Source organism: Octodon degus, unplaced genomic scaffold (genome assembly GCF_000260255.1).
Source record: "Octodon degus isolate 3935 unplaced genomic scaffold, OctDeg1.0 scaffold00043, whole genome shotgun sequence".
In the NCBI taxonomy this organism is placed as follows: Eukaryota; Metazoa; Chordata; class Mammalia; order Rodentia; family Octodontidae; genus Octodon; species Octodon degus.
The window spans coordinates 10,054,150-10,065,764 of NW_004524619.1; the positions used below are offsets into that span (position 1 = coordinate 10,054,150).

At 56.4% G+C, this 11,615-nt stretch overlaps 1 protein-coding gene across 1 annotated transcript in view; it reads left to right on the top strand.

The window, feature by feature from the left end:
* Tkt (transketolase) overlaps positions 1-11,615 on the top strand; it is a 26,256-nt gene that overhangs the window by 12,874 nt on the left and 1,767 nt on the right. The window contains exons 5-12 of the mRNA XM_004631637.3: positions 3,030-3,221; positions 4,758-4,876; positions 7,198-7,391; positions 7,994-8,158; positions 9,402-9,558; positions 9,708-9,838; positions 10,556-10,639; positions 10,745-10,838. Of these exons, the coding sequence (XP_004631694.1) occupies positions 3,030-3,221; positions 4,758-4,876; positions 7,198-7,391; positions 7,994-8,158; positions 9,402-9,558; positions 9,708-9,838; positions 10,556-10,639; positions 10,745-10,838 (1,136 nt within the window). The remainder of the gene's footprint in view (positions 1-3,029; positions 3,222-4,757; positions 4,877-7,197; positions 7,392-7,993; positions 8,159-9,401; positions 9,559-9,707; positions 9,839-10,555; positions 10,640-10,744; positions 10,839-11,615) is intronic.

Genomic DNA, 11,615 nt, shown 5'->3' on the forward strand with positions numbered 1-11,615 from the left:
GTGTGTGTGTGTGTGTGTGTGTGTGCGCGCGCGCGTGCGCCACAGCAGGGCTGTGGAGGGGCTCCTGAGATGGCTCTCAGGAGATGCATACAGGGATGCCCTCCCCACACCAACCCCTCGGGTAGCGTTGCCGGCAGCACGGCCTTTGCTTGCTGTCCCTGGCTGAGCTTTGGGGCAGGCTTAGGGACGACCAGAAGTGATTCACCATGCAGTGAGTCACGAAGAATGGGATGTATGTTTAAGAGCATTTTATTTGGCCCAGAACCAGGGATGTGAGTTAATTATTCCCTACAGTTGCTGGAAATAATTCCCCATGAAGGAGCATTTCCTGACCCCAGCATAATGGGACCAGCCATTTTAGGGAGAATGGGTTTAGCTGGGTTCCCAGGGGCCAGGGTGGCTGGGGGCCAGCTTTGGCTTAGACCCTCAAACTACCTGGGGGAGGGGCAGGGTCACCAAGGAGTTATCAGGTGGGGTCAGGCACCCCAAGGGAGTAGCATCTTGGTAGAGCAGACCAGACTCCTGGCAGTGTTTCTCCCTGCCATCTCATTTGTAAGTGTGCAGTGTTTAAAGAAAACAGACGTTCTTCTTTTTCTTAACCACTTAAGTCTAACAATATATTGTAGCTTGTCCATTTTGGGGGTAGGGATTGGTGTAACTGGAAATTGTACCCAGCGCTGAGTTATATGCCCAGCCTCCACCCCTCCCTCACCTTTTAAATTTTGAAATAGTGTCTTAGCTGAGTTTCCCAGACTAGGCTCAAACCTGCACCTTTGTGCGCCTCATGAGCTGCTAGGATAGCACCACACACACAGTTTCTTTGTGGAGAAACGACTGTAACCTGATAATCTTAATGTACGTGCTTTACTTTATATTCTGCTTTAAAAAAAGTTCTATCACATTTTCTCACACTGTTAGCTGTCAAGAGCTAGTGTCCCATCTTGTCCTGCCTTCTCCACCTCTACTCCCAGCCCCACCCCAGGATTGAACCCGAGGCTTTGAGCATGCTAGACAAGCACTGTGCCCCCACACTACGTCCCAGCTCTTTAAATCAGTTCATGAATACACATTTGCAGTCACTGTTCCTAAATCTAACCCCTCAGGCAGTACCCCCTCGTCTTGAGCCTTGGCTTCCTAGGTCCTGTTTCTGTCATCCTAGAACCTCGGGATGATCTGACTCAGGCCTGTGGGACCTTCAGGGCCAGCCTTGTTCCCAGTCCTGGCATCCAGAACTCTGCTGGGTCTCGCTCAGCTGCAGGCCGACTTCCTAGAAAGCGGGTTGGGCTCAGGACCGCAGCCAGTGTGCTCCCTGGAGTCCCTCTCAGGGTGATCCCAGGGCCAGGCCAGAGTCCGAGCCCTTTACTCTGGGACCCTAGTAACCTGAAGGGCGAGGAAAACAGCCTGTAGAGGTGACCCAGTCTCAAAAAGCCCAGGTCCAGGAGGGTCTCTGTGAAGGCCAGGAGAGCAGCGGTCTGCTGGCCTCACCGAAGCCCCAGAGGAGAACCACCAGGCCTTGGAGGAAGCTTGGAGCACTCCCTGCCCGCTGGCCTGCCTGCAGAAGTGCTGAGTCATGCTGACAGCTCTAGACCGCTGCCCAGGCACTTCCTCCTTCTCTGCCTGAGGAAAGCTGAGGCCTGAGTGGTGCCATCTGTCGCTGAGGGAGGGGGCCTTTCCCTATAGCCCCAGGACAGAGGACTGAACAGGTTGTCAGCCTCCTGACTGGGGCCACACAGCTGGTTCGGGGTGGGGAAAAGGGGGTCTCACAGCTCCATTGCAGTTACCTGCACACCAGGGGCAGCCTAGACGCCCCATGGCTGGGAGAGTGAGCTGTGTGTTTTAGGAGGAAGAGCTGAACCCGAAGCCCCCTCAGCACAGGGCTGGAGGCGCTGGGGGCCACCCCACAGGGGAGTGACTTCCTGCTCCTTGGCTGCTGTCCACTCAGACAGTCCCCTCCATCTCCCCTGTGCCCTCTTGTTTCTTGGCTGGAGCCAGTCCTTGAGTTGGTCCCTCATCTCCTCACTGCCTTCCTCATGCCCTTCCCTGGGACCACGGAAGGTTCTGTTCTCAGAAGACTTTACCCTAAATTTGCTGGTTTTCACCAAGTCTGCTGTTGTGTTCTCTGAGCACTTTGTCCCGCGCTTACTGCTTTCTCCCTGGGCCTGCTATCCTAAACGGCCATGCCTGCCTGTGTTGAGCAGAAGAGTTAACAGTTCTTTCTGCCAAGTTAAGAAAGAGCCAGAGTCAACTCCGTTCACAAGGACTTGAGCACCTACCTTGTGATGTACCTGGTCCCCACTTAGGGCTCTCCTCAGGGGCCCTCGGCTGTGCAGCCTCTCAACTCAGGGCATTGCCTGGCCTGCACAGTGCCTCCCACTAGTAGCCTAGCTCTTCCTGCAGGAGCAGAGAGCCTGGTTCCCAAGGGTCCTATCTCTGCCGGTCCACTCAGTGAGTCCCTGGACTCCCAACACCCCTGCCTTGGGTGGAGTCACCCACCCTACCCCAGCAATCTCAAGAAAAAGCCACCCTTGGGGCTGGTGAGATGGCTCAATGGTCTAAGGCACCTACTTGGAACAAGCTTGGCAAAGCACAGGGACCACGGTTCGATCCCCCAGCACCACATGCCAGTCAGCCCCGCCCCCTGGTGGGCTGAGCTGGCCACACACACACACACACACACACACACACACACACAAATAAAATTAAAGAAAAAAGAAAAAGCCACCCTTTGGGTCGCAGTCCCCATGCATGTGTGTGCATGTTGCTGGGGGTTGAACCTAAGGACCTCAAGCGTGCTAGGCAAGTGCTTTGTGACAGGGCAGCATCCCCAGCCCCTGTTCTCTTATGGTGGCCCTGGTAGCTCCCTGTGCAGCCGTTCTCCTGTGGGTTGCAGATGGGCTGGATGGCGCTGCTTGCTCTTCCTTGCATGTGCTGTCTGTTCTGGGCACCTCTGTAGCGCCTGGGGAGGAGGATGTGGGAGCTGGGTAGGCCCAGGGGGACTGATGAGCCCCCCACCTGCTCTCTCTCCGCAGCTACCGAGTCTATTGCATGCTGGGTGATGGGGAGCTATCCGAGGGCTCTGTGTGGGAAGCCATGGCCTTCGCTGGCATTTACAAGCTGGACAACCTTGTGGCCATCCTGGACATCAACCGGCTGGGCCAAAGTGACCCTGCTCCACTGCAGCACCAGGTGGACATCTATCAGAAGCGCTGCGAGGCCTTCGGGTATGTGCAGGGCTGTGGCCTGAGGGAGAGGCGCTCCAGTGGGAGCTGTGTAGCGGCAGGAGCTAAGGGTGAGCCCTAAGTCACTGTCTTCCGGTCTCCCGGTCTCCCTCGGTAGCATGTTGGCTTACAATCCCAACCAAGCCCTGGCCACTTGGGCTCGGAAGCGCAGGCTTAAACCGATGTCCTTATCTGTGGTCGTATGGCAACGTGGTTCTTAGAACTTGTCATAGAGCTTCACTTGTTGGTGGGGAAGAAGGGAGGGTGCCGCCACCTGAAGGACATGTGGCCGTGTTGAGAGTGAGCATCAGGTTTGGAGTCCAGCCTCTGTGCCCAGCCCTGGCCAGCCAATTCCTAGAGAAGCACAGAAGAGTGTTTCCGGACTTTCTTCTGGGCTCTTCTGTAAGCCTGAGTTCAGGTAAATGTCTAAGCACAGAGGATCCTGTGGGTAGCTGCCACCGAGGTGGCCCTTGACCTTGCCTTCTCCATCCTCAGTCCCCCATGCAAGCTGAGCCAAAGCTGGAGGAGGCTGGAAAAGGAAAGGGAGGACTCTGGGCAAGGAAGTGAGCTGGGCTGGGGCGCCGCGGGCCCAGGAGCCTTTGCGATGATCTGCCTGCGATTGGTCAGGCTGACAGGACATCAGGTTCTCCTTGCAGTCACAGCAGGGTTGGGACTGTCGTTTCTGACTGACCTTAGGAAGGGAGAGGGTGGATGGAGGAAGTATTCTCTCCCTTAGAGATAAGGAGGACACAGGAGGAAACTGAACCCCCAGGTACTCCAGGACTCCCAAGCCCACCTCAGTCTGGGGATTTAGAATATAATCCTGGTGTCTGTGTCCATAACCTTGTGGTTCCGAAGCCAGACTCTATAGGTCCTGGCTCCACTGCTAACTGGCTATGTGACCAAGGGTAAATTGTTCTACCTTTAGGGTCTCAGTTTACTGTCTCTGTAAAATGGGTGCAACAACAGTGGCTACCCTTTCGAATTGTGAACTTAATATGCCTAGTACTCAGCAGGGAGCTGTGTTCGGTGCTATTAATGTACCCACAAGCATCCAAGAAAAGAATCCTTAAATAACTTAATTGCCCTGCCTGCCCTCACTGTTTCATAAGTTTCCAGCAACATGTCCAGCATGTGTGGAATAATCAAAGTGTGTCTTCCAAATAAAAATTGAGCCAGAAATTTTAAAAAAGCCATCAAGAACATAAGAGCAGACAGATTTAAAGCCCTTGTGCTCAAAACAGCCCTGAGTAGGAAATGAGCAGATCAGGAATGTAAGAAACAATACATCGGCTAAGCTTTGAATTATTTGAGAAAAAAAGGGGGAAAATCTGTTCAAAGGCAAACAAAAGGAAGTAAAATAATATGAAAAGGTAGGAAAAGAGAGAACACCCAAATTGGAAACAGGAGCACCTCAAGCTTGCCGGGGTGCTGCTGCGGGGTGGGGCCCAGGCCGGTCCTCAGAGGCATGCCACGCCGCCCGGCCGGCCCTGCTCCTTGCGTCCGGCTGTCCCTCACCCCCTGCCCCTCTGTCCCTAGCTGGCACGCCATCATTGTAGACGGACACAGCGTGGAGGAGCTGTGCAAGGCGTTCGGGCAGGCCAGGCACCAGCCCACAGCCATCATTGCGAAGACCTTCAAGGGCCGCGGGATCACAGGTCTGTGGACACCGCCCTCACGCAGCTCCGCGCCCGCCCTGTTCCCTGCGCCTGGGGAGGACCCGCCCCTGGCGACCATCTGCGCACTGCGGGCTTGGGCTTGGGAAGGGGAGCAGGGGTGCTGTGCCCCCCGGGGTGACTCAGGTCTGCGTGGCTGAGCCATCTCAGACGAATTCGACCTGGTCTCAGCTGAGCAGCGCAGCAGTGCGGGCAGCAGGAAGGAGAGGAGGAACCTGGCGCCGGCTGGCGGGTGTGGAGGGCGCTGGCTGAGCACCCTCTGCCTCCTCACCCTGGCTGGCACTTGGCAGAAGAGCGTCCTAGACAGTGCCAGCCGTCTCTCCTGAGCCCCTGGGTTGAAGGGCCCTGGGAAGGTGGTTCTGCCCCAGGTGCGGGAGCATGCAGGAGTGGGTTCTAGCCCCCTGGGTCTCTGGGTCTGGGTGGCTTTGCCCCATTTTATTTTATTTTATTTTACTTTATTTTATTTTATTTTTTTGTAGTTTAGGGAAGGGTCTATGGGGTAATTAGGGTCTCACTACTAGATCGGACTCCTAGTGATCTGCCTGTTTACAGCCTCCCAAGAGCTGGGATTACAGGCACACACCACCACGCCCAGTTTCAGTTGCCGTCTCAGGGCACCCCAAGGACGGGGCTGGCACGCCAGGCCTGGGGATTGAACCACAGGTCCCAGCACCTGCTTGCAGGCTCTTTAATCTGCTCAGCTATTTGGCCAACCTTCCCCATTTTAAAGATATTTAAATGGGGGTGTGGGGGGGAGGGAAGGCTAGAAATGGTCAGGGACAATGAAACAACTTCTGACTCCAGTTAGAGTGGCTGTTCTATCAGGGCACAGTGGTATGCACAGAGGGTGAGGCAGGAGGTCCTGAGTTTGAGCCCAGCCTGAGCAGTTTATTTATTTGACACAGTGTCTGGCTAAGCAGTTCAGACTCATAGTGATCCTCCTGTCTCAGCTTCCCCAGCGCTGGGATTATAGGCATGTACCACCATGCCCGATTTCAGGGCTGGCACGGTTGTTCCGGGGCCAGCATGGCATGTGGTACTGGAGATCGAACTCAGGACCTTGCGCTTGTCAGGCAGGCGCTTCTATCGCCGAGCTATCCCAGCCCCAGCCTAGGCAATTTAGCAACAACCTTTTTCAAAAGAAAAACACAGTGGACTAGGGCTGGGGATCTAGGCCCTGGGTTTAGTCACAAGTGAAAAACCCTAAGCAAAAAGGACACACTGAGGCTGGGTATTCGGAGGCAGAGCGTTTGCCTAGTGTGTGCAAGCCCTGGGTTTGGGCCCCAGCACAGAGATAAAGATGAGACAGATATCTTTCTGAGATGTACAGACTTTTTTTCCTCCCAAGGGACTTACAGCTTTTTTTTTTTTTTTTAATAAATTTATTTATTTCATTTATTTATTTATGTGTGTGTGTGTGTGTGTGTGTGTGGCCAGCTCAGCCCACCAGGGGGCGGGGCTGGCTGGCACGTGGTGCTGGGGGATTGAACCGCGGTCCCTGTGCTTGGCTAAGCTTGTTCTAAGTAGGTGCTTTAGACCACTGAGCCATCTCGCCAGCCCCTAGAGCAGCTTTTTATGGTAGCAAAAAGATACATAAGGATAAAGGGACTTGCCTGGTGGCACTGTGGGGCTGGCTGTAGGTTCTAGGTTGGCTTTTCAGTGCCAGATGCCGCTGGCTGCCCCTGCCAGTGTGGGATGGGTACACTGGGTATATGGGGGATGCTCTAAGAGGGGGTGCTATAGTGCTGGGAGCCTTCTAGACGGGGACAGAGGTTGAGATTAGGACTCCAGGATATTGTCAGAATCCATGCAGTCCCTGGGGGCATCTGTGGAGCTGCTAGTTACCCTTGAAAGGGCTGGGCTGGCCTAGACTCTGCCCAGACCACAGGGATGCCTGAGGTGACCTCAACAGAGGGATATTAGGCCTTATTACCCCCACAGTAAGACTGTGAGGGTAGGCACCCCTGGCTGCTCGCAGGCCCATTGTGCAGCTTAGGAGGTGCAGCCAGTGACCTCAGGAGTACCCTCCCCTTCTCCTGAGTGGAGCCTGCAGTCTCCAGCAGCCCCATCTCTGCACACCTTCCCAGGGAGGAGCGAGGCGGGGGCTGGGCAGGGAGTGAAGGAGAGGAGGGTGGGGCTGCGTGGTGGCAGCGCCCATCCTACCGCCCCTCTCCTGACTGCTGGGCTCTGCTGCTCTGGGACATTGCTGTTCTGTCCTTCCCTCCAGGCAGGCCTCTCGCAGCAGGCTCCTGCTCCCTGCCCCTGGAGCACCTGTCTTAGCTGTCCCTCTGTTGCACCCGCAGGGGTAGAAGACAAGGAGTCCTGGCACGGGAAGCCCCTGCCCAAGAACATGGCTGATCAGATTGTCCAGGAGATCTTCAGCCAGATCCAGAGCAAAAAGAAAATCATGGCGATGCCCCCTCAGGAGGACGCCCCCTCAGTAGACATCGACAACATTCGCATGCCCTCTCCGCCCAGCTACAAAGTTGGGGACAAGGTCTGTTTTCGGGCCTTGCTTTTCTAGAGGGCTGGAGGTGGGCAGTGCTGGCTCTCTGGCTTGCCAAGGCCAAAATGTACCTTCTGGAGGGGTTGGATGGAGAGATGGACCCCTCCAGAAGGGTTAGTGTGTGAGATGGAGCCTCAGGCTCTCTCCTAGCAGGGACCACCAGCTCTGGAATTCATCTGCAGAGGCTCAGAGAGGGTAGGGGGCTTGTGCACAGGCATGAGAACAAGGCCGAGGACTCGAAAGTCCACGCACCCTGGGTCGCTAGGGCACTTCCTGAGTGACCCCACTGGTACAGCGGACTCCCACCCTCTGCACCCTGTCCAAAGCAGGATGAGCTGTAAAGGGTGGGAAGTACAATTGGCAGGGTACCCCTTGTAAGTCACAAAGCTGGAAGCGGAGCTGCGGGGACGCCCAGCCTGGGACACTGACCATAGTGGTTGACAGCCTCATAGTCGTCGGGCCTTGGAGCCCAGCTTCCAAGGGCCCTGCATGACTGCTTCCTGCCTGTCTAAGGCTCAGAAGTTCGCAGAGGCAGGCGGGGCTCCTAGCCATCACTCCTTATCGTACCCGGCCTTTCCACGCTCCTTCCACAGATAGCCACCCGCAAGGCCTATGGGCAGGCGCTGGCCAAGCTGGGCCACGGCAGTGACCGCATCATCGCCCTGGATGGGGACACAAAGAACTCCACCTTCTCGGAGATCTTCAAAAAGGAGCATCCCGACCGGTTCATTGAGTGCTACATCGCGGAGCAGAACATGGTGGGCGCCAGGAGTGGGTGGAGGGTGCGGGTCCAGCCACGGCTACAGGGCTTCAGCCTGAGGGTGCAGGGCCAGGGCTGTCGCCTCTGCTCCCTCGGGCAGCCACATTGGCAGTGCTAGGTGCGCACTGCGGGCCAGCCCAGGGGCTCAGAAGCCATGGTCCTCAGTAGCCATGTCTCGGGGTGGTTACGCCAAGAAGCAGAGTTCCTGGGTAGGTGTACTGGTGGGGCGCCGAGCAGGCTACAGAGGCGTGCATGTGGGCCCAGCACGGTGGTGAGTTACGCCCTCGGGGTAAAGGGTGGCACAGCCAGGGAGGGGACTGAACCAGGGTCGGCGAAGCACCCAAAGTCTTCGGAGCTCTGGCCCTGCCCCATGCACAGTTGGGGATGCAGCCACTTGGCAGGAATTGCGTTTGTGAAATAAAAAGCAATGTCTGTCCTGTTTTTCAGAATTATCCCTCTTACAGGAGCCCAACCTAGTTTGGGAATCCCTAGGAACAGGAAGTTTACTCCTAAAAAATCCACTAACCTCAGAGGCTCTTTCCCCATCAGGCCCTATAGTTGTCTTCCAGGAAGAGTGTAAGGGCTACAGTAGCGCCCAGAGACTAGGGGGAGAGGGTGCCTATCACCTGGCAGGTTGCGGGGCCACGGGGCGGCCAGCTGGTCTGGAACTGACGGTGCGTTCTGGGCGAGGGGTTGCAGTCCAGAGCCTCCGTGAACGGAGGCCACTGACCTGAGATGCAGGAGGAGGGGTGGGAGAACTGGACTCCGGGAGGCCTTGGGGCTCAGGAGAGATGGGGGGTGTAGAGCCAGGGGAGAGGGGCAGTCTGCGCACAGTTCTTAGCATTGGTGAAAGGTTTGTTTGTGGCAAACCTTTCAGAGAAAGTTTAAAGTAGCTTGGCGTGGTGGCACACGCCTATAATCCAAGCCCCCCACCCCCGGGGGAGGCTGAGGTAGGACAATTGCTATGAGAGCGAAGCAAGGCTTGGCAACAAAATGAGTTCAAGGCCAGCCTGAACTACATAATGAGTCCCTAGCTCAAAAAGTTAAAAAAAAGTTTGAAGTGATTATTTCAAAGCAGCTTGGTATTTGGAAATAGCAGAGTGATGAGTTTGCAGAGTCACTTGGTGGCATTAACAGATAGCAGGACTGTAGAGCCCTCCTCTTGCCAAGGGGTGGCCGAGGCCCCTGGGCCACCTGCTCTACTGCCTGCCTGTCTGAGGCTGACCACCCCTCTTCCTCAGGTGAGCATTGCCGTGGGCTGTGCCACCCGCAACAGAACCGTGCCCTTCTGCAGCACATTCGCAGCCTTCTTCACACGGGCCTTTGACCAGATCCGCATGGCGGCCATCTCTGAGAGCAACATCAACCTGTGCGGCTCCCACTGTGGCGTGTCCATTGGTGAGTGGAGGCAGCCAGCGTCCTTGCACCTGTGACTTCCCTCAGCTTCAGGCCAGAAGGACGAGGCGAGGTGGGGCCAGGATTTGAGGGTCGGGGAGTCCCTCGCTGGGGGCTCTTACTCAATTTATTCTTTTCCCATCACATCTCAGGGGAAGACGGGCCTTCTCAGATGGCTCTGGAAGACCTGGCCATGTTTCGGGCAGTCCCCATGTCCACCGTCTTCTACCCAAGCGATGGAGTTGCTACCGAGAAGGCCGTGGAGTTAGCAGCCAATACAAAGGTTGGTCCTGTCCCTGGCTGTCCTTTCTTTTGTCTTTTTTGAGACGGGCTCACTGTGCAGTTCAGGCTGGCCTTGAGCTCACCTTGTAGCCCAGGCTGGTCTCAGACTCCACAGCCATCCTCCCTCCTCAGCCTCCCCAGTGCTGGGATTACGGGTGTGCGCCAGTACGCCTGGCCTGTAATCTTTCTTTTGCTGGCGGCTTGCTCTTCCCTCCGGGGATAGAAGAGGAGCCCGGCATGGAGCAGAAATCCAACCAGAACATAAACAGACACTGTTATTACTGTGCTGTGAAGAAGATTTCGCCAAGCTATCTCTGACATGGTTGGCCATGGATACCTGTTTACCCTCCAGGAGTTGGATTCTGCAGAAGCGAGGGGCCAAGTGGCTCTTGCTCCCCTCCTGGAGGGCTGGGGACCTCCTTGATCCATTCCAGGGGAGCCGCCTCACCCAGAGGCTGGGCCAGCTGGGAGAAAGTTGCTTCCAGTCTAGGGCGGGCAAAGTAGGGGGTGTGAGGAGTGTTCGGCAAGGTGCCGGCTGCAGGGGTACGCGAGTCCTTTACCCTTGGTAGAGTAGCCAGATGGGACCGGCAGACACACCCGTGGGGACAACAGACTAGAAGAGGTTTGCAGGTAGTGGGGGTCCATCTCTAGGAAGGCGCAGCCTTCTAAAGCCAGGGGCCGCATCCTGTATCCCTCAGTCCATCTGTTCTGATCCCAGGGCATCTGCTTCATCCGCACCAGCCGCCCGGAGAACGCCATCATCTACAACAACAACGAGGATTTCCAGGTCGGCCAAGCCAAGGTCAGTGGTGTGCGTGTCTGCACATGAGACCCACAGGGATGCCTGAACCTTCCCTGCCACCACTCCCAGGAGTCAGAGCCCTCACGTTCCCTGTGTCACCCCCAGGTGGTTCTGAAGAACAAGGATGACCAGGTGACAGTGATCGGGGCTGGGGTGACCCTGCATGAGGCCTTGGCTGCTGCAGAGCTGCTGAAGAAAGGTGAGGAGCAAAAGGCCACAGGCTAACAGGCCTGTGGAAGAGGGGCAGAGAGACTCGCATCTTGTGAAGTAACAGCAACAGCGATTAAAGCTGCCCTTTGGGGCCGGGGACATGGCTCAGTAGAATAAGCACTTGCCTGGCAAGCACAAGGGCCTGAGTTCAATCCCCAGTTCTGCCAAAAAAACCCCCTGCCCTTTGAGTACTTACTCCAGGCCCAGCATGATGGCTAATTCTGGAGGCCACAGGGGCTACAGTCCCCGGCCCAGAGCCTTAGCAGGGTGATCAGATCAGAGGCCCTGGAGCCTGGGCTTGGCTCAGCACATCTAGGCACCAGGTGACTATTAACCATCACCGTGCCTCAGTTTCCCCACCTGTGAAGGGGAGCTGCTGCACTCGCCCTTGGACTGTGGTGAGGATTAAGTGTGGCTTGGTATTGTTGTTGTGACTGTGAGCTGTGATCATGTAGCAAGGGCAGGCAGCAGCCGTTAGTCAGGCGACCTCAGGGCGGGTGGGAATCGGGGAGCCGAAGGGGAGAGAGCGAGACCCAGTGGCATGTGCAGAGGGGGGATCCCGGCCCACAGGGTCCCATGGGCAAGTATTCAGTAGCAGCCTTAGCTCTTCCCTTCTGAGGCGGCCGCTCTGCCAGGTGCCCCGGACCCTCTGACGCCTCCCTCCCGCAGCCTCATCACCTCCTAAACCTGTCCCTGTCTCAGATCAGACACCTGGAGGTTGCCCCTTGCTTGCTTCATCTTCAGAGCCTGATGGGAGACTCCTCAG